The sequence below is a fragment of the Magnolia sinica genome, chromosome 12, assembly GCF_029962835.1.
Source record: "Magnolia sinica isolate HGM2019 chromosome 12, MsV1, whole genome shotgun sequence".
Classification (NCBI taxonomy): Eukaryota; Viridiplantae; Streptophyta; class Magnoliopsida; order Magnoliales; family Magnoliaceae; genus Magnolia; species Magnolia sinica.
Genome location: NC_080584.1, coordinates 16,701,568 through 16,724,950, shown reverse-complemented (window position 1 = coordinate 16,724,950; position 23,383 = coordinate 16,701,568). Strand labels below are relative to the sequence as shown.

The following is a 23,383-nucleotide window of genomic DNA, read 5'->3' as shown; positions in this document are numbered from 1 at the left end:
CTCATGTCAATCAACTTTTACAAGGTGATTCACTTTAAGAATTAATTACCCCCACCATAATGCTTAAGTAAAATCTACCTTGACTACTGGGTGCATTACCTCAATTTAAATCAGCCGAATATATGATTTAAGTGGGATATACAAAAGGAAATAGTTAAGAGAGGCATGCCCATCTTTGATTTTATTTTTTTTACTCAAAGCCCACCATGATAATAATATGAAATCCACTCTGACAATTATATGCTAAGAGCAAAAATATAAGATTCGTCCATGATTTAGGTGGACCACACAAAGGAAAATAGCTTAGAGGGTGAGCATTACCTCGTGGTCCACCTAAATCACGAACCAAGCTGAATTTTCAGTGACACTTGGTGATTTGGGTGGATTTCACATAGAACATCACCATAGGACGTGTGAGAATGTTTTAGTTTAAGCTATGCATGAAAATCACTTTAAATCTATGTCGAGAATTAATGGGCCTACCGTGATGTCTAGGGCTTGTTTGTTAGATATAAAGGGATGTAAAATCATAATAATTATGTTTTTTTTCAACGTGATGACCGTTGCCATAAGTAATTATATGGTCCTCTACCACGGATCAATGTATTTAAACATCCCACCCGAATTATGAAGATTTCAATTGAACTTCAGAATTGGCACCCTGATCAGCCAAGAGAAGTATTACGAACGTGAACGGATCAAACGGAGAAGATGTGTGCTCGCGCCCATTTGAAAAGGTTTCCTCGCGCCCAAGAAAGGCCGCTGAGAGTGTGAGAGGTGAATAATTGGGTTTGAGAGTAAAGGTCTTCTTGGTGAGATGTGTGCTCCAGGGGGCTTGGCCAGAGGAACTCCACTACGCTGGAAGGTTGCCCATTGTAAAAGAAGTTCATCCATCTACAGAGTAGGTTGAGAAACGCATGATCATCTTTTTGCACCATAGTTCCTCAAGTTTCACATTAGCATCCCACGCATATCATTCGAGCATTTTGCTTCATTTTTTATTTATTTACTTTCCCGCATGTTAATTTCAGATATAGTTTCTTCTTAAGCTTGTTTAAATCCTTGAAAAATTCAAAATCCTGTAAAGTAAATATTGCATATTATGTATATGAAATACGGCGCCTAAATATTTTCTTTTTCATCAACAAAGCTCTTAGAGTTTTTGGTTATTGTCAACTATATAAGTTACTAGAGTTGGGGGATTTCACAATTCTCTAACCCTCAAGTGATTCTATGAGTTTTAGCTAGTTATAAATTCTAAGTTTCATTTGGCTAGTGACCACTTCATGTGCATTATTTTATCCAAATCAATAGCACACCTCACAAGGCAAAACACATTTACCAAGACATGCTAAAGAAGTGGTGCAATCGCTTGCATAATAGTGTTCACACAGTATGCTTCGTTTTTCAATTTTCACAACTACGCCTAGTCTATTCGAATCCATCATGGAAGTATAATTAATGAAATATCTCTTCGATAAGACAATCCTACCCTCTCAAGTTTGGGGCCTTCCATGGATGGATGAAGGGGTGTGAAGTCAGGGGATGCAACTCTCTTTCCGGGGTTCGGTCATTTCAAACAGCCCTTACGCGAAATCTACCCGGATCACCGGGTATGTCATCCCATTTTAGCCATATGGCACAGAAATAGCCCATTTCATGATTCACGTGGGTGGGCCGTAAGAAGGAAATTAGTAAGGAGAGGGATGCCCATCTTTGATTTTTTTTCAAGGTCTATTGTGATTATTATATCAAAGCCACTCAAATTGTTAGATACTAAGCTAAAATTTAGGCATCAAGATAAAATAAAAATTAAGCCCATGCATGATTTTGGTGGGCCACATAAAGAGAAACAATTTAGAGGGTAAGTGTTGCCTCATATATTGTTTCCAACCATATGATCCACCTAAATCATGGACTAGGCTGATTAGGCTGATTTTTAGGTTCTATTACCAAAATGGGGTGATGTGCCTAGTGAGTGGGGTTAATTCATATAAAACATTAAGGTGGGCCATGTGTGACAATTCATAAAATGCATCTATTCATGCTTCCAAAGTGACATGGCTTCACTCCAAAAACATTAAGGTGGGCCATGTGTGACAATTCATAAAATGCATCTATTCATGCTTCCAAAGTGACATGGCTTCACTCCATCCATCAAACGCAAACTTTTGATTCCACCCTATTCTATCTACTCAATACCAAACACAACTGGGGATTCTAATTCACATGAATTCCATATTAATTGTGATTTGGATTCTAATTCATACTAAATCTGACCCCAAGCTCAGTGAGCTACACAACAGGAAATAATGAGATTAAATACCCACCATTGAAACCTTTCTGATGGTCACGAAAGTTTCGAAAGTATACTTCATCGCGGTAGGAATTACTTCGTTCCCATTGTTTTCTATGGTGTGGCTAGCTTGAGTTTTCAATTTTCTTCATTTTTGGACTCATATCCTACAATAAAATAGAGCAATAAATGAACAAAATGAATATTAATAGCCATAAATCACGGTGGGCCCACGGAGCTAATAGTTACTGGGGATTACCATTGCAAGTTCACGCCCATGCTGGAGCTATGTTTGCAACCCGGCCGGTGAGAAAACAAGCCTGATTTATCCTTCACACGTGTGCCATTTCCACATGCATCATTCAAAACACGGTGGGCTGCTCCATCAAATGGGATCCATTGTGGATGGATCTGATTCCCAAATTTGCACAAATCGAGCAATCCTAGCCATCCAAACTTATTGCACTTTGTGCAGTTGGACATCCATCATTGACTATAGTGGTTTAGGGCCCGTTTGGCCCGGTGGATTGGGAGGGATTGAATGGTATTAGGGTGGATGACATGGATTTCTAGGTAATGATGGTGTTGTCAGTGGATTGTCTGGAGATCCATGGGATTGCTATATCCCTGGATTGCTATATCCAATCTGTTTGGTGCGCCCGGCCAATCCTGGGATTAAACCTTCTCATCCCTTCCAATCCCTCAAACCAAACACGTCCCAGGCAAATTTGAAAGGATTAGGTTGGATTGGATGGGATTTAGAGGTAATGATGGGATTTAGTATCTTTTTTTGTGAGGATTACTAACTATGATGGCAACGATGAGCCAGCCCTATCATTTTTTTGAATCATTTTCCATCCACGGTAAAGTAGATGGACGGTGTAGATGATATGTGGAGATTGTAGTATCATATTGTGGCTCTAGTATCTTTTTTTGTGAGGATTACTAACTATGATGCAACGATGAGCCAGCCCTTTCATTATTTTGAATCAATTTACATCCACGGTAAAGTAGACGGACGGTGTAGATGATATATGGAGATTTTAGTATCATATTGTGGCTCCAGCACATCACCACCCTCAATGTGATGTTCTTGCGTGGAACTCACAACTTAGGAATCACATTCCATATAACTTTGATAGTTTGGGCTTTTTGGAGGACGCATATGAGCTACTGACAGGTTCAGTAGTGAGACTCCTACTGAAGTGACCTCACCATATTCTGTGGGCCCCATCATGATGTATGTGTTATATCGATACCGTCCATTCATTTGGAGAGATCATTTTAGGGCATGACTGAAAGAATAAGTAAGATCCAAATCTCGAGTTGACCCGCCACAGAAAACAGTGGATATTGAAGGCCTACTATTAAAAACTTCGAGGAGCCAGAGAAGTTTTCGATCAAGCTGATATTTGTGTTTATCCTTAGTTCACGTCTGTGTTCACTTATGAAAATGTTGGATCTCAAATAAATATCATGGTGAACCCTCGGAAGGTTTCAACGGTGGGTGTCACTCTCCCCATTGTTTTCTGTGGTGGGGTCCGCTAGAGCTTTGTATCTGGCTCATTCTTTGAATAATGCCCTAAAATGATCTCTCCAAATGGATGAGCGGTGTGGATACAACACATACATCATGGTGGCGCCCACAGAATATGGTGACGTCACTTCAGTAGCAAGTCTCGCTAGTCAACCTGTCAGTAGCTAATCCGCGCCCCTTTTTGATGCGTGAATTCCATGAAACTTGGAGTTACTGTGGGCCTGTTTGGTTAACCACTGGTAAATGGGGGACGCAGATTAGTTCTGACAGGTTGAGTAGACTCAAGTGACGTCACCAAGTTCTGTGAGCCCCACCATAATGTATTTATTATATCCACACCGTACATCCATTTGTAAATATCATTTTAGCGTGTTAGCCAAAGAATAAGTCAGATACGAAGCTCGAGTGGACTCCACCAAAGAAAACAGTGGGGATTGAACGCCTACCATTAAAAACTTTCAAAAGCTACAGAAGGTTTCAATTCAACGGTGGGCATCACTCTCCCAACTGTTTTCTGTGGTGGCGTCCACTCGAGCTTTGTATCTGACTTATTCTTTAGCTTTATTTTTAGGCGGCGCAAATGATGCAGGGAGTGGAAGTTACACACATCATGGTAGGCCCCACAACTTCATTACACGTGCTCACTGCAGCAATTGCTTGGGAGGATTCCTATCAAAACAAACAGGGAAACGGATTGTCTACTCACCCTGCCACTAGCCAATGGCTAGTGGTCGGTGCTCTGTGGACCCCAACATGATGTATGTGTCTCATCCATGCCGTCCATCCATTTTTCCAGATAATTTCATGATATGAAGACAAAAACGAGGTAGATCAAAATCTCAAGGGGGCCACAAAGTGTTAATAGAACTCTCACCGTTAAACACTTCTTGGGGCTACGAAAGTTTTGAATCAACCTGATATTTGTTTTTTTTTACCTTCATCCAGGTCTGTATGACCTAATCTACGGGTTGGATGTCAAATAAACATTACAGTGGGCCCTAGGAGGTTTTTAATGGTAGACATCACATCTTTTCCGACGGTGTGGTCCACCTGAGATTTTGATCTGCTTCATTTATGGGATAAAATATTTAAATGATATGTAAAAATGGATGGACGGTGTGGATAGAACACATATATCATGGCGGGGACCAAAAAGCACCAACCACTAACCAAACCTCGTCCAACAAACAGATCAGCCATCCGTTATAGTACAATGTGGCAGACTGGGCGAGTGAAACAGCCCTCTCTTTTTTTTTTTTCTTTTTTGAGCCAGAATATATAATCAGTATGGCCCACCTCATGGAACGCTGAGATCTCAACCCCTTAGCCAGCCTCTTGACAAAAGAATGGTGGCCCAGTCTTACTACAAAAGCCATTGATTTTCTTTACCTTTTCAAACCCAACAAGATACATTCTCAAATGGCCCTTTTCACATCTCTTTTGATCCCCCCTATATGCACCTTTGAACCTCATCTTTTCCAACTTCAACAGTCCTGACCTTTTCTAACCAAACAAGACCCATCTCCCGTCAGATCGGATCATCCACGTCACGAAATATAAAGAGAAAATCATGCCATCTCCAACCATCACCATTGCTCTTTCAGTGACCACATGATCTCTGCTTCCAGTCTTTCGAACCTTGATTCCCGCATGGGTCGGTAAATGGGGAATTGCCTTTTGCAGAAAAGGAGACATTCATGTAGGAAGGATTATAACACATCAAGGCAACGGAGGCAGTGACGGTTTAGAAGCCTCTCGACCAGGCTCTCGGGTTCTGGAACAATCGAAGACGTCAAGGAATTCCAGAAATGGAAGGCAAGTGACTCGTCTAGAATCTTCTTGAAGAGTATATCTTGTTGGGCTCTTTCAGCCTGGGTTGCTGGTGTGGCGAAATACCTGCAAACAACCCAATAGTTTTAACCTGAGTGATTGAAAATACAACTCAACAGTCTCAATCCAGGTTAGGTAGACTCAAAAGACTCGACTAGGCATATAAATGTGGGAACATATGTATAAGATCTAGACCATTCATCTTTCTGACTACTGTGAATTGGCCATTTGACAGAAATCTAACCGGTCAGATGATCCAGAGGAGTTTTTTTTCCCATGAATGTTGATTGTTGGGCGTAAGGGCTACAATTGGGTTCGGGTTGACCCAACCCGTGTTTGGATCAGGATGGGTTGCATTGCCAGGGTCCTCATGTTGGGTTAGGGTTGGAAAACTCCCAACTCGATTTGAAATTGGGTTGGGTTCGAGTTGAGCAAAGCAAATTCGGGTCAGGTTAGGTTGGGTTGGGAATAATCACATGTATTTGGGCTGGGTAGGGTTCAGGTGGGGATCATCAAGTTGGAATTCAGGTTGGGTTGGGTTGCGGGTTGAATCCTCTCGCCTCTAAAGGTTGGTTGGGCTCAGGTTGACCCTCAACCTGATCCAACCCACCCGAGTTGCGCCCTTTGTTGGCTGTACTTTTTCCCAACCGCCCAATTGTGATCCTTTAAAAGTCATCCAGTACAAAGCTAAGATTATGCAACTGGTGTGACTTTTTGATGTGTGGCCCATCCATGGTTTGCCCAACAGACAAGGAAGTCTCCATCTTGGGCATATTCAAATGCTTGCTGCTTGATAGCATTTTATACCCTCTTTCCTGCCATGCCACATATAAAGGACATCCAAGCGGTGCAAAAGGCAGGCCCCACTGAATATTACCTGGTGCTGATATCGAGCTGATCCACCGATCAGAGATGGGATCAGTTTGATTTCTACCCCAGGCCATGATGGGGACAACCTTTTGCACAGGTCAGATGTCCTATGCATGTAACCCATTGGTGGGAAAGGCGGGGTAGCATGATAGGGGTTGTATCTGCCCATTATTTATATAATTGATTGATTAACAGATGAACATAGCAAAGCTAGGAGAAATATTTAAAAACCAATTCTAGAATAAATGTCTTTTCCCCATTTACATAGATTACAATGAGTATTTAGAGGAACTCAACTCAAGATGGTGACTCAGTTCGAAACTCAATTGAGTTGATTAGATCTATGGACCCAGCATGTAAAAAGCCCAACCATGAGGAAATCAGGAAGAGAGACCGGATGTGGCATAAGAATGATAAAAACGACAAATTGAAGAGTATACTGTTCACTCACATGGCTAATGTTACCAAATCCCTCTATATAGGAAACAAAGTTCAAAAACCTGAAAGCTAAGACTCGACTTGATATGCAGGCCGGATGGTCTGACTCAAAAACTCAACTCGATTGGACTTGATATTCAATAATTAACTAGAGAAGTGTTTGAACTGATGACAGATAATTGGAACTAATATTAGGTACGACAATGTTGAAATTAGCCACAAGCCCAATGCGTGGCTGGCTGGTGACATTGCTGGCACGTGTGCTTGAGGTTGTGGGTTGCAGTCTTGTTCCAAGCATATCTTTTTCTACTTCTTTTTTTTTTCCTTCTCATTTATTAAAAAAGTCCATCAATCAGCGACTGACTTGGTTCAAGTCATGCAGAGTCGCCTCGAGTAGGCTTGAGCCCAATGCAAGTCGGCTCGACAAGTCTCACCAACTCAGAACAAATGCCAGGCTTATGAGAGAGGTTCATAGTGACTTGGACCGAAAGCTCGCTGAGTCAAGTTCACTGGACTGAGTTTCAAGTCGAGTCGCCAAGTTTTAGAACTATGACTGGACATATACCAACTTCGCATTTAATGTAAGCAAACTCGACTGCTGTGTTTAGCCGGAAATAGAATGCCCTTGGGTGCTGGTATTTGGTAATAAATGTTTTTTTTAAAACCTGAACATTACATGTTTTTCATATCACAAAATTGCAACTGAATTAGCTTGATCGGAAACACACCTTTTATTACTTTCACTATATAGTGGCATTCTTGTAATGTCTTTGTATTCCAAAAGAAAGTTTTGAAGAAAGCTGACGAAGTGTATGTACAGAAATGCCCCCCTTTTATGTAATAGAGAAAATGCATGTAAAGATACCCATAGAGAGAGAGAGAGAGAGAGAGAGAGAGAGAGAGAGAGAATACCTTGTGATATTGTGAGAATTTATTGGAAAGAATGCAACTGGAGATTCTATCTTTAGACCCAGCTGTGTATCGGAACCATCCCTTCCGCTAGCAAGCCTGTTGCTGACTCTTGTCAAAAGATCAGCACCATTCCACCTTAGACGGGTGTCATCATATGTTGAGTAAAATTCCTTCAGGCACTCCATTATGAAAGGACTGCAAGCATTTTGCACGAAACCATCTTAGTTTCTACAATAAAAATATCTTAGTTAAAGAATACATACAAGCAGTGGTTTAAATATCGACGATATCAGCCGATATATCCCACGATATATCTTGTATCCCACCTGTGCGATACGAAACGCACAGGTAGTGCTGATATATCCCACCTATTCGATCCAGTGAGCATTTTCGATTTTTGATCCATGTTTTTGTTGTAAATCACGTTAAATCAGTGTCAAATCATTACAAATCTATGATTCTTCATATTTTCCATGAAAAATCATAGATTTGGAACTTCGATTTCGAGATTTGGGGGAGATGGGTCAACTTGCAGAAAATTGGAAAAAATCAAAACTTCTCAATTACTCGCAAATCAGTTTCAATCTTTGCATCCAAACACAAAATTAAACATGTATGTAACCTGATCTAGTGATTCTTCTTTTGGTTTTGAACGTATTGCTTGTGTTTCAATACATGTCTTCTTACATTTATAAATTATATAAATAGACTTCGAATATACTTGCATAAGTTCAATTGGAAAGTGCATATGTTAGGACCCCATACAAAGGAAACCCCTATTATGTGCTTCTTTTCTTCTTCTTTTTTGTAATGTTTTGATTTCTAACTGTGTATTGACGTCTTTTTCAACAATCCCTGAAGTTTCATTGAAAAATTCAACCAATTTCCCAATGTTCCCATGTTTCCCAACAACAGCGATACATTACACAATACAACCGATATATCCCATGCAATAACCGATATGTATCCGTATCCCAAGGGTGCGATACATTACACGATGACAATATTTTAAACATTGCATACAAGTAAATAAATTTGATTTGATCTCTTCTTCTTGACTATTTCGGATCCCCGCTGTTTCTTGAATTACAGACCAAGTGTGTATTTGGATCCTCAGTTGAAATGAATTGCAATAACCCAGTTCAGTGATGGGAAGCGACAATGTGGGATTATACCCACTCCAAATGAGACTAGCCCCAAAACAACAATGATGATAATTTCAAGCCAACTACGCATGGAATTAAGATTTATCCTGCCAATTTACTTGTTACATTCTGAAATAGATGCTTCTCCTCTCCCTCACCCGAATCTACTGCTGCTACACTTCATGCTTCATGCAACTGTATAGTGTATTGATTAGTTCCATTTGAACTTAATTTTTTCGTGACTATATGCCTCTGCTGCATGCGCAATGAAGAGTCAGTCGATCATTTCCTTCTTCACTGCCCTTTCACTTCTTCAATCTGGGCTGAGTTTTGCTCGAGGTTCAATATCTGTTGGTGTGCCCCTAGAGCGGCAGATCATTTTCTTCAAGCTTGGCACGGGGTCAATATAGGCAAGCTCAAAACCAAATCATGGAGGATGGGGATTTTAGCAGTCTGGTGGTCAGTCTGGGAGGAAAGAAATGGGAGATGCTTCTCGGACGTCCCAAATTCTGTTCACGTTATTATTTCTAGAGCTAAACGTCTCTTGATAGAATGGGCATCCCAAGTTGATATGTTTAAGGGCTATAGCCTCTGTTTTATTGGTCTTTAAGGAGAATCTGCCCTCTCAACAGATTCTCTCCCTTTTGTAATCTTTTCTTCATTAATATATCATTATCTTTCAAAAAAAAAAAAAGGTGTACTGATTAGGAGTGTCAGTGGGTACCTGGACAGGCAGATACTCGAAGTTTCAGATAGAATTTTAATCAGATCCAGTTCCAGCTTTCGGGACAGATTAGTAATCATGTTGGATTCAAGATCCAAGTATTCAGTCTGATTAGAAACCAGGTTGGGTCGGGTACCCAACCCAAGTACCACACAGGTACCTGAATATATGCTTTGTTTTCAGTTTTATCCCTTATCTAATATATATTAAGAAAAGATTTGATGACTTGTGGTTTAACTGAGGATATTGTCTGTGATAGAGTGGAGTGGCAGAACAGGATTCATGTAGCTGATCTCAATTAGTTGGGATAAGACTTCAATGTCGATGATTTAAGAACCTTACAAATGAATGTTTCGAGAATGGATTGGATCCAAACCTGATTCTAGACCAGATTTTTAGATCCAAACCCCATACCTACTCCAAATTCACAATCAATGCCAGACCCGACATAACCTGATGGGACATCTGAATCCAATTAGATTCAGATCCAGTACCTCATATACACAAGATATTCCATAATGGCAATGGTGGTCGTAATGGCCACCACCATTACCATTACAATACAGGGCATAATGGCCGTTGTGGATTATTTTATTAAAAAAAAAAAAAAAAAAACCTATGCTATGGCCGTTACGGGTCAACTTTTCTGTAATGCATAATGGTTACCACTGTTACGTAACTGTTTTGGAATACCTTCCACATACAAATACCTATATTTGAAGCTGTCAGGGCCTGCATCTGATTCCCCTAGGTGGGTTCGGATTGGTGTACACCAGTATCGAGCCCAAACCCGAGCCTTTGACAACCATAGTACTGATTCGCCCAGTGCATACTGGTGAGTCCCATCATTTGCTGATCCCGATGGTTGATCTGATGGAACCACCATGTATAAGGATTGCACAAAAGCTTTAAAATTGGGAACATCCTAAGGCTTCGGTTGGCAGACTCTCAAATAGACAGCAAAGAAAAAAAAAGAAAAAGAAGCAATGGTTCAGAAAGAAAAGGGCTAAAGATTGATGGCTAACATCTTCAGATTATGAAGAATGGGAACCTCAGTCCACAAAGGATCCCATCAGGTCAACAATGTGGATCACCAAACTAATCAGGTCAACAATCTGGATCGCCAAACTATGGCCCTCTTCTTTTTATTTTTATTTTTTAGAAGAAATCATAGGCCTCGCTGATATGGATCTGCACAAGGATGGCATCATGTCCTAATGCACAAGGACCCAATAACTCCACCAAGTTGTTTCTTTCTTTCCTTTCTCTCCTTGGAACAAACGAACATAGTGTTTAACAGACAAAGGAAGATCGCAAAATGGGTTCACAAAAAGGCAAGCCAATAAGTAGTTAACAAATCAAGCATACCAGGCGACGTTCCTAATGAATTTCATTCAGCACTAAAACTAGCCATTTTATTTCTTAAAAAGTTTCTTCAGGGAAGAAGGATGTTCGCCCAATTGAAAAGGAGATAATAACACACTACCATTTCCATCTCATGACACTTGAAAACAGTTCCTACAGAGAGAATTATCGTTTAGGATGCATGCAGATGTATTGCCAAATCACACTTGGTTTTTTACGTGGCACAGAAAACAGAACATCACTCTGCAGATTTTATGTTTTCCTACTTTTCCTCCCAACTTCGCTAGTGAAAAATGTATGGGAAGGTCCTGAATAAGGGTGGCAATGGGCGAGGTAGCCCACCCAATCTAATGAGGCCGACCCGGTTGTCGGCCTTGGGCTTGGACCTACTAGCTTGGCCGTGGGTCGGTCTTGGGCCTTGCATGCATGGCCCAATCAATTTTCTGTTTGGGAATGGGCTCAATTCATTTTAGCCCGACCTAACCCGGCTCAACCTGCCCGACCCGAATTTATATGTACATGTGTTATACCCGTTGTTCGGAGTATACTCGATATTATCCGTATCTCCAGCTCGGAGATACCAATAACAATGGTAGTATCAGAAATTCTAGGTATTAGCGATATATCACTAAGTATCACCAATATATTGATATTGCCAATGTATTGCCAATATTTTCGACAATGTAAATCTGGAAATAGTGAGGAATGTTGTTGGGTACTGGTAAGTCAATTACTAAATGCCAATGGAATGACTTATAGCTCAAAATACTGAGCTGGAGTGGAGATGCTGGTGGAACAACATGGCAGACCATTCTACTCAGATTTTCACGGACTGAACCAAGTTCTGGTCCATAAACTGAGGACAAGATGAAGCAGGAACTCTTCAATTTGAGGGTTGGGGCGTACATCTAAACAGGACCTTAGGAATTCTGCATTTACTCCATTTTAGAACAATAGCCATGTCCATATTATTACATTTATACAGTGTTCGAGTTGTCGGTATCGCTACAAGTTTCGCTGACTGGAGATAAAGATATAATATCGTTATTGCCGATATCCGGAAATGCGAAAAAAATAAAATTAAATTAAAATGGCGAATAATGGGGAAAATGATAGAATTTTTCAGTAAAACTTTAGGGCATGCCTAAATACACATATTTGCATATTTATGAATAAAAAAATTGTAAAACAAATGTATTAAATAATAAGTTTTCATTTAATAGGGCCCAAAAAGCATACGCTACCATAAGAAATCGCTCCAATTGTAATCAAAATGAGTTCATATAATACAAATGCAGCTAACATATAATAATTAGGACATGTAAAAGTTAATGAACTAAAAAAGTACACCTTTCTTGGGACATGGAATCTATATATTGGTATACTTGGTGATTGATGGCTTGGATATGACACTTGTTTGACATATTGACGCATCCATCCAATTTTCCAGATCATTTTATGGTATAAGCCCAAAAAATAGATAGATCCAAATCTTAAGTGGACCACATCACAGGACGGTGTTCATTGAATGCACACCATTAAAAACTTCTCAAGGGCCACAAATTTTGTATCAAACTAGTTTGTATAACCTAATCAACAGGTTGGATGTCAAATAAACATTACACTGAACCCTGGGAGGTTTTTAATGGTGGACATTCAATTGCTACTGTTTCTTGTGGTGTGGTCCACCTGAGAGTTATATATGCCTAATGTTTTCGATCAAGATCTAAAATGATCTGAAAAAATAGATGGACATCGTGGATCAAATAAATACAGCATGATTAGGCCCACATAGCACCAACCACTAGCCATCTTGACAATGGCAACGTCACTAGCCAAATCAAGTCCTTCTAGTGGTGTAAGGACTTTGTGGTACCCACCGTATGGCATGTATTTTATCATGTTGTGAATAACAAGGTGGCTACTCGAGAGTGTTCCGTGGGCCCACCATGATATATGCGAGAAATCAACCCCATTAATCCATTTCAGCATATCATTTTAGTACATAGTCCCAAAAATGAGGTAGTTTCAAATCTCAAGTGGACCACACCAAAGGAAGCAGCAGCGATTAAATCCCACCATTAAACTGGAAGCGGATTCCATTCCCTTAAAACTGGAAGCGGATTGGCTAGTGTACCACACACCAGCTATATAGCTGCTGCAGGTACGTGTCGTGCGAAGACGAGCACTGACGCTCCTCAAGCTCCGAGTTGTACGAACGGTTCAAAGGAGATCAAAGTTACATAGCCCCACTGTGATGTATTTATTATATCTACATCATTCATCTATTTTTAGAGATCATTTTAGAGCATTATCCAAAAAATGAATCATGTCCAAAGATCATCTGGACCACACCACAAATAGCAGCGGAGATGATGATTTTCACCGTTAAAAAATTCGTAGGGCCCACCATAACGTTTATTTTCCATCCAATCTGTTCATAAGGTCACAAAGACCTGAATGAAGAGAAAAAACAAATTTCATATTGATCCAAAACTTCTGTGACCCCAAAAAGGGTTTCAATGGTGGACATTCAATCTCCCACTGCCTTTTGCAGTGTGGTCCACTTGATAGTTAGATCTGTCTTATTTTTCGTCTCAAGCCTTAAGAGGAGCTCACCAAATTGATGGACGGTTTTGATATAACAAATACCTTGTGATCAGACCCACATAACTTGCTGACGTCAATACAGCAGTTATACAGCTGGTGTGAGAGGACAAAGATTAGATAGATACTGACAGGTTGAGTAGCGAGTCAGCTACTGAAGTGAAGTCACCAAGTTTTGTGGCCCACCATGATGTATGTGTTATATCCACACCGTCCATCCATTTTTAGATATCATTTTAGGGTATGAACCAAAGAATGAAGCATATAAAAATCTGTAGTGGACCCCACACCGTTGAAACTATCCTAAGGCCCATCATAATGTTTATTTGAAATCCAACCTGTTCAAAAGTTAAAAAAGACATGAAATAAGGGAAAACACAGATATCAGCTTAATCTAAAACTTTTGTGGCCTTTACAAGTTTTTAATGGTGGGCATCACTATCCCACTGTTTTATGTGTTGGGGTCCACTGGAGCTTTGGATTTAACTCGTTCTTTGGATATTGCCCTAAAATGATCTCTCCGAATGGATGGAAGGTGTGGATACAAAACATACATCATGGTGGGGCCCACGGAACTTGCCGACGTCGCTTCAGTAGCTAGTCTCGCTACTCAACCTCTCAGTATACTCATCCTGTCAGTAGCTAATCCCTGCCCAGAGCGGATGCGAGAGAGCTTTCGTTTTTACGAAATTCTCTCGTTTTCTCCGGAAAATTTGCAATCAATATCATCTTCCGTAAGGGTTTTTTTTAAGGGTTTTCTTATCTCGGAAAATTCAGAGCTATCGACAACGATTGGCCCACTAAATCTAGCCAAAATCCACTTCCGCGGGTAGATTTGGAGAAAAAAAAAGGTAAGAGAGCTTTTTTTTAATATTTTTTATATTTATTTCAATTTTTTTCAATAATAAGGAGAACGATAGCTATTTTTTCGATAAAATCGAAAATACCACCGATATTTCGTCAACATTTGGAAGAGAAACAAAAACTTGGGGTTTCGGTATCGCTGGTTCAACAACACCGATAATATCGCTGATATTATCAATTTCTCGTCGACAATTCGAACACTGCATTTATAGCATAGAGAATCTAACCTCAATCATTTTCAAAAAAGGAAACAAAGAATAATCTAATCTTGATGTGAAAGTGTGATACTCATATACATTGATCGAAATGTTAAACTTTTACCAATTTGGTAACAAAGACAGTTCCACATAATTTTGGAAAAATAACAAATTTCAGTAAGGCAATGTTTGAAGAAACACATAAATGGCAATTGCAACCTATTTAAATGATGTCCATTTTAAATTGAAAACATCGTTTTGTTTGGAAAAGTGTGGAAATCCCATTCCGCATTAAGCAGAACTGATAAAGAAAGTCATACCGGCACCAAGTGGCGAGTGAGCTCATTTCTTCAAATTGGAGAAACAAGCACAGCAGCCATTTGGGGCAATGGCGATCCCACTCAGAGCAAATTTAGTAACTTTGAAACCCACTCTAAAACATTTCTTCGGATGCTAGGAAACTTGAAGTACCTGTACTTTTCAAATGCCATCACAGCTCCATTGAGAGTAGAACTTGCAGCCAGCTGCTCTTCTGTTGCAATCAAATTCTTAAGTGAACGCAATGGCTTCAATACAATAACATCGGAATCTAGATAGACTCCTCCGTACCTGGATTGTGTCAAAATAAATTCATGCATAAGCCGGTTGTAAGTGTAAACTAGTGAAATAAAAAAGAAATTATAATCACCAAAACTTATTAGATAATATAAAGTTCAAGGAACGAAATAAACTAATAAAATTTAAGTAACTAATACTACTAGAATGATATACATGCAGTAATGGCATGGAGTTAACCATGAACATGACTGAAGGAAACATGCATGAGCAACTAAATTTTCAAATACTTTAGCTCTTAAAATGGTCTAATGAAAAAAAATAATACATTTTCACAAATGGAATAATATAACAAGAAGACTTTAGCTCTTAAAAGCTCTCACATTTTAATTTACGATAGGAGTAGATCATGGAAATGCTAGTTTGACATGTATGCTGTATTGGATGAATTCTTACTGGTTTGACATGGAAATACTATCCCAACAATAGAGATGAGACAAAATTGTAGGTGCAGTCCTGATATGAACAGGTAAGGATGCTTTGGAGAAAAAAAAAATAATAATTGGAGAATAATACACCGAAACAGGTAGTAGCTTTAGCATGCCTTTGGAAGTAACAGTTAGGTCCGTTCCTGAAGAAGTGAGAGTAGTGGAAAACATGATCAACATTGCAGTGGAATTTTCACACTGACATGCACTGAAGTTGGATGAAGATTCTAAGTGCGCAGACAAAGAAACAACGAAAACGAAAAAGTGTTCGCATGGGTGATGGAAAAAAGCAGAAGAGGGAGAATGATAATTAAGGTGAGTGGAAACAAGGCATAAGGAGGGTAAAATGATCAACCCAAATGAATATCACACCATGGAATTTGGGACAATCTGGATCTAGGGAGAAAAGAAAATTTGGGAAACAGATGTAAAGAAAAAGTGGATTGACCTTGCACACGTGTGGTTGAGAGTAGGAATCTGCATCCTACTTTGCAAGTTGCCATAGTAAAGTTCACACAGAAAAGCTGTCTAAGTGGATGGGTTGAATTTCAGAGATCAATCCCTTTACGAAAATACCTTGGATGAGTTAGGCAGCAGAATGCTCTGGTCCTTGGGGTAAACGGTGTCCATCCAAAACCCAAAGACCACACCACTCAGGATCCTTGTCACTGATTGTTGGACCAAGAAACCAGCTGATAACCTGGGCATAATCAGACAGTTCTATGGGGAAAAAAATAAATTTGGAGGTATTGAATCTGTTATTGTGCCTGTTCTGTCGGAGATAGTAGAGATCCTTTGTGGCTGCTAAACACATCTTCTCTTCATTTTTTTTTTGATGAGTACTAAAAGATTTTATTACAAAACCAGCCTGAAAACAAGCTGAGAAAAAAGCACATCTTCTCGTCATTAAGCACCTAGACAGCAAAGACATTTCTAATGGGTGAGGATTTAGGCCTGTGAGATGGTTTCGGGCTGGATTTTGTAGGAATCGCAGGACTCCGAGCTTTCACTTTCTAATTACAAATGTAACACCAAACAGCAAATATACAATGACCAACCAAATGAAAGTGTCTTTGCTTTGAGAAAATGTACAAGTGGACCCAACCTTTCAGTGATCCAAACCTTTTATATTTTGGTCCTCAACATGAAGGGGTCATGCCAAAAGATCTTCCCCATTTTAAAACCTTAGCAACACCACTAGAGGTGATCTTTTCCATGTATTCGAAATATCGTTATCGTGTTACGTATCGCATCCTTGGGATACAAAGATGTATTGGTTATCGCACGGGATATATCGTTTGTATCGGGTAATAATTAATATATCGCACTTTTTGGGAAGCATGGTTGAATTATTCAATGAAACTTCAGGGATTGTTAAAAAAGGCTTTTAATACACACTTTTAAATCATAACATCTCAAAAAATAAGTGCACATAAAAGGTTTCCTTTGTATAGGGTCCTATGCACTGTCTAACTGAACTACCACAACTATATTTAAATTGAATGCATAACATTTAGAGTGTGCATGATGATCATTTCACCAAACACTTCTAAAAACTTCGAAATTAGTCTCAATTGACAGTTGGTTGAAGGGATATTTCGAAAAATAATATTTTAATTAAAAAATATATATTAAATTTTAATTTTAAAAAATTCTGAAAATTGACAAGGACTTAACAAATTAGTGGATCAACCCTCATACATGGTTGATTTCATGTTTGGAGTGCAAAATTGCAAGCAATTTGGAAAAAAAAAAGGGAAAAATTTCAAATTTTCTCCAAATTTTCACAAATCGGACCACCTACACTCAAATTTCGAAATTAGAGTGTATGTGATGATCGTTTCATCAAATACTCCTAAATACTTTGAAATTAGTCTCAATTGACAGCTGGTTGAAGGAAAATTTCGAGAAAAATAAAAAAAACTTGGAGAACATGAAGAACCAATGGATATCGAAATCAAAGCTCTAACTCCATGATTTTTCATGCAAAACACAAAAAACCAATGGATTTATAACCATTTGACACTGATTTAACATAATTTCAAAAAAAAAAAAGGGAATCGGGAATTAAAAATGCTCACCAGATCGAACATGTGGGATATATCGGCACTACCTTTGCGTTTCATATCGCACAGGTGGGATACAAGATATATCGTGGGATATTATATCGGCCAATATGGTCAATATTTAAAACATTGGTCTTTTCTCATTTAACGTGAACTGTAAGCAAAAACCATCCACTGCTAGCAACCAGGGGATTGAACACCAAGGTGATCTTTCATGCTTTGTGTTGGTCGATTGCAATGGGTTGTTTGCAGTTTTTTGTTTTTACCTTTTAAATAAAGTAGTCAGCTTTGGGCATAGCAGATGAACAGTCTGGATAACCGAAAGGGGGCCTAATCAGTAATGCTGCTGGGCCGAACAGAAACAAAGCCATTTGATTTGGTAAAGCATTATATTACCTCAATAAAAAAAGTACCTGATTAAAAAAAAAATGCACGCTTATGTCTATGCCATATGTAAAGAAACATCATGCTCGAACACACTTTAAAAGAAAACATGAATATAAAAGGGAAACCTTACTTGTAGAGAGCAGCAAGGCGTACAAGCTCACTATAGTGGATATAATAAAGGGGTATCTTTCTCCATTCGTGCCACGCTGATGCAAATATGTGCACCGGAGTATCCTTCAGCAACTCGTCAAGATTCGGCATGACAACAGCAATTTTGAACCTGGAAAAACAGAAACAAAGACGGCTGTTAATCAATCATTTCATTAGTTTTCTATGATTGAATCAGAAGATAACATTGCAAAAGCTCTTGCTCATGGATCATGCAGCTTATGTCAGTAGCAAAATCAGGCAATTTTCTTTTTCTTTCTAAATGTTCTGTCAATTATTCTTCTTCGATGAACAGAGAATCAACTTATTGCACTTCAAACTTTCATGAAATTCTTAATTAGATAGTGGAGATCTTCTAACAAAAGATACACATCAAAATGAAACTCAAAGCCCATGTGTCAACAAAAGAAATGAAACAAATCTCAGATATTGCAAAACAAAAGAAATCACAGGTGTTTTGACATTTGGATTCCATTAAGTGCATAATGTACAGATGGAAAATCCATTAAAAAAAAAAAATTAAAACTTTAAAGAAATTAGAATTCCATTTTATAAATGATTATTAATTGCAAATTCAACATATCTTTGCAGGCATTATTCAGTGGAAGGTCTGTCGTATTAATGGCACGTGACCCATTCATCAGATGCTTCACCTCACACTACCCCAGAGGCCCAAAAAGCAGCCCACGTGGAAACTTAGGTGGGCACAAGAAAGACAAGTTGAGAGGGGATGCCCACCCTTAATTTTCTTGGAGGGCCCACCATGTTGTGTATACGGAATTGAGGCCACCAGACCCTTCATCATCCATGGATGAAGGGTCAGGACAAAATCGGGGTGTTATGCAGTTCCAATGGGCCCCAGTGAAAATCAAGCGTGGGCATCCCCTCCATCTTGTTCCCTATTATGTGGTTCACCCGAGTTTTTAATCAAGCTGAGTTTTATACCCTAAAGGTAACCTGAGGGGACTCATCAGATGGACGAGTTGGATGTGATACATACACCATGTGAACCCCACTTCTGCCCAGTACCACCGACAAGCTTACAGTGGTACAAGTACCACTGGAGCGCACCTCTTACAAAAAAGAACCAACCAATGAATGGGCTCAACCCATTAACTCAGAAAAGAAAAGAGACCAGAAGCCTCTGCCCGGGAACAAAGACAGCTGACACTGATTCACTGATAGTATTGAAAGTGCAGTCATTTCTTTCCTTCCAGATATAGCTCAGACGATAGCCACAAAGCAGAGATCCCATACGACGCTTCCTTTCTAGAGAGAAGGGCTTTTTCTCCAACCCTCAAAGAGCTCAACATCGACCCAACCACTTAAACTGCTCAAAATACCAGCCCCAAACAGCAGACACAAAAGAGCAGTTATTGCAGTTATCTCATTGGATCCCAATAGTAAGACTTGGGATTGATACTTGAAATGATAGGCCCACCAGTCTGGTTGGGGTGGTTTGCTAGCTTTAATTGTAAGTATCGTCTTGGATATTGAGAAAAGTAATGGACTGGCTCAATTCCATGGCGCAAAGTGGTCCAAAATGAGCACTACAACCAAGGTTCAACATAATGATAGTATGTATCATATCACCATATGAATTTATCACGATACATTTTATATACGATCACACTGCTCCTAACTAATACTTTACTATATTTGATAGTTTGCTCGATATATTCATCTAGCTTTCATTGATCATGTGCAAAGAGAAGGAAGAATCGATTGATCACCTTTCTTTCATTGCTGGATAGCAAGGGAGGTACCGTCAGGGTGGTCCTTTCAAGAATCGCAAGGAGACAGTGTGGAAGATTACTATATTTGGGATCCTATGGGTTATGTGGAACGAGAGAAATTCAAGGATATTCGAGGATGTGGCTTTGTCAGTTGAGGGTCTAGAAAGGACAACTCTCCATATGATCATAAATTGGGTGCTTGCGAGGCAAGATTTCTGGGGATGTTCAAAGGCAAAAATACTTGGAAGTTGGGAGAATTTGTGATGCCTTATCATGCTTGGAAGTTAGGAGAATTTACATTGCCTTCTCATGGTTGGGGGAAGACATGGCATAGAAACCTAATTTAAAATTTATATTAAAATTGCTTTCCTCAGTAAAATATAAATTTCATACGTCATCAAAGGTAATAAATTTGTGATAAAATGGGGAAAATGGAAGATACTTTCTTTACATTCGATACTTTGTTTGTGTCACCTGGGGAATGTATGCTGTGTTAGATTTCGAAATCTCTCTCTCTCTCTCTCTCTCTCTCTCTCTCTCTCTCTAGTGGAGCCCACTTCCCAACACCCTCTGATCAAAGATCAGATTGTTACACTATTCAGCGAAAGTGGACTTGCACCGCGCATTTCACTGACAAAGTTCAGTTTAAACCACAAGCCCCAAATCAAGTAAACACCTAGTTCTAAATTCTTCAAAGTGCAGAACAAAAAGATGGATTTCAAAGCATACCCATTCTTTACAAAGCCACTGAAGAAATCAAGCTCGATCGTCTCTGAAAACACCACAACACATGCGTCAGGATCATGGTACAAAAGGCTCTCCATCCCTCGCTGATGCCGGACACCATACATCCACGGTGGAGAATTCCACACCATGAATACCCGCATCGAACACTTCCCATGTGCGAAAAACTGATCCATGAATTTCGAAAAAGATAAATCTGAATCCAAGCCCGGAAAATATCCCCATCGCTTCCCATCCGCATATATCGGATGTCTCAACCCAATTCCACTCCGAACATCCAAACTCAACTTTTTCTTTGATAAATCCCTTTCCTTCTGCCTAAGATGAGTTGGCGGGTCCTGACGTACCCTGTCCTTCTGTTCAGCACCATCGACAGTAGTTCCATCTGAAGCTCTTTGCCCCACCATCTCCTTAACAATAGTTTCACTAATCTCGCCACCCACATTGCCATTTCCAGTCATTTTCATCTCAGCAGTCTGTACTGATGGCAGTCCACCACCAAATGTGACATCCTTGTTAAGTCTCAACTTGATCTTACTCCGATCATCAAAATTCAACTTCTTCGACAATTCCCTTTGTTTCTCCCCAAAGCTAATCGGTGGGCCCCGCATTACAACATTCATCTGATTGGCAGCAACTGTCTCATCTAAAGTTCTTCTCTCAATCCTCTTCTTGGCAAATGCCTCACTCTTATCCGCACCCACACTGCCTTTTTCAGAGATTTTCATTGCAGTGTTCTGAACTTGCTGGGACCCACCAAATGGGGTCTTCTGGATTTCCTTCCAGATAGCTTTCTGCATGAGCTTATCTCCCCTCGTCAATCCAGTCACGCCGGGCGTGTCAGGGTCCTGCAGAATTGGATTGTTCAAAGGATTCAAAACCTCCAAATTCGATCGCAACATCCGATCCCGTCTAAGGAAATCTCCCTTCTTCTCAAACCACGAGGCCCACCCATCCCTCAACACCGACGCCCCATTGCCGCGGCCCGCCTTCAGCAGCAGCACATCCTCAACTGACCTGATTGCATCCAATTTCATCCGCACGCCTTCATCCAAAGGCTGATCATCGGACGCGAACACAGACTTACTCCGATCCTCAGAACTCCTCGAATAAAAACCGAATTGATCACCGTCCAACGGATCAACCGCACCCATTGATAGCTTATCAAACGATCCACGCCGTCTCGTGACACCCATTACATGGTCCCAGAAAACCCCAGAATTCTTTTCTTTCATAGAATCTTCTACACCGCCCCTATAGCCGTCTTCGAAGCCAACAGCATGGAGAATCCGATCCTCCTCTTCATCAACGACTTCCGTTTCCACATCAGGGGCGTCGAGTTCGTCGATGGGATCTTCCCCGCCGTTGAGATCATCTTTATCAAGATCTTCGTCGTCGGCGAGGAGATGGACGGTGGATGTGGCGGCATCTGTGTCTTCGGAAGCGTCTGAGGATTGGGACTCCGTCTGACGGTTGGGGTTTCGGAAGGAGTCGTCCGACGGTAAAAAGCCGAGGCTGAGGCGGAAGGAGCCGAGGCGGGTGTGGAGGACGGCGAGAGAGAAAAGGAGAAGGAGGGCAGCGATTGCAGCGCAGAGGTGGGCCCCACCTATACGGGGGCGTCGACGGGGCTTGAGCATTTCGGAAATTCCGTCAGATGTGACGGAGAAGATGACAGAAATAGAGGGAGTGGAACAGAAGCGAAGGACTGAGAAACGCTTCGTATAAGATGCTGGCGCACCGTACTCTTTTTCTTTTTCTGAAGAGAAATTTCCTACTGTACGACCCATTTATGGCCCACCAGCCATTTGAAGCCCACCTCTTTTCAAGCTTCCAAGAATACTCCCCTGTGTACGGCCGACTTTTGAAGGTACCAAAATACCCCCGTCGTTCATTCCTTCCGGAGGCCGATTGGCTGGGGTGCGAAGACGAGCGCTGATGCTCGTCGACATGGGCCCCACAATGATGTATTTATTATATCCACACCGTTCATCCATATTTCGAGATCATTTCAGAGCATTATCGGAAAAAAGAATCATATCCAAAGATCAACTGGACCACACCACATAGCAGCGGGAAACTTGATTTTCACTGTTAAAAATATCCTAGGGCCCACCTTAACTTATATTTTCCATCCAATCTATTCATAAGGTCACAAAGACCTGGATGAAGAGGAAAAAAAAATCATATTGATCTAAAACTTCCGTGACCACTGAAAGGATTTCAATGGTAGACATTCAATCCTTCACTGCCTTTTACGGTGTGGTCCATTTGATTGCTAGATCTGTCTTATTTTTTGTCTCAAGCCTTAATATGAGTTCGCCAAATAGATGGACGGTTCGGATATAACACATACATCATAATGGGACCCACAAAAAGCGGTAGGGATTACAATAGCAAAAAATAAAAATAATAATAAAAAATAAATAAATAAATAAACTAGGAATGTAAGGCTAC

At 40.1% G+C, this 23,383-nt stretch overlaps 1 protein-coding gene across 1 annotated transcript; it reads right to left on the bottom strand.

Annotated features, from left to right (window-relative positions):
• Positions 1-5,148: 5,148 nt before the first annotated feature.
• LOC131221021 (uncharacterized protein At4g19900) lies at positions 5,149-22,678 on the bottom strand. Its single transcript, XM_058216095.1, has 5 exons — positions 20,915-22,678; positions 18,412-18,561; positions 15,257-15,394; positions 7,884-8,078; positions 5,149-5,729 (listed from the first exon to the last, which is right to left on the bottom strand). The coding sequence occupies exons 1-5, from the start codon at positions 22,564-22,566 to the stop codon at positions 5,543-5,545; spliced, it is 2,322 nt and encodes a 773-aa protein (XP_058072078.1). The 5' UTR covers positions 22,567-22,678; the 3' UTR covers positions 5,149-5,542.
• Between the last annotated feature and the right edge of the window lie 705 nt (positions 22,679-23,383).

Bases quoted from the DNA above. Each gene is read 5' to 3' on its own strand.
- LOC131221021 (XM_058216095.1), bottom strand. From the start codon at position 22,566: ATGCTCAAGCCCCGTCGACGCCCCCGTATAGGTGGGGCCCACCTCTGC. The intron at 18,562-20,914 runs GTATGCTTTGAA...CTGTTTTTCCAG, and splicing joins AGTGGCTTTGTAAAGAATGG to GTTCAAAATTGCTGTTGTCA. The intron at 8,079-15,256 runs GTACTTCAAGTT...AAATGCTTGCAG, and splicing joins ATGGCATTTGAAAAGTACAG to TCCTTTCATAATGGAGTGCC.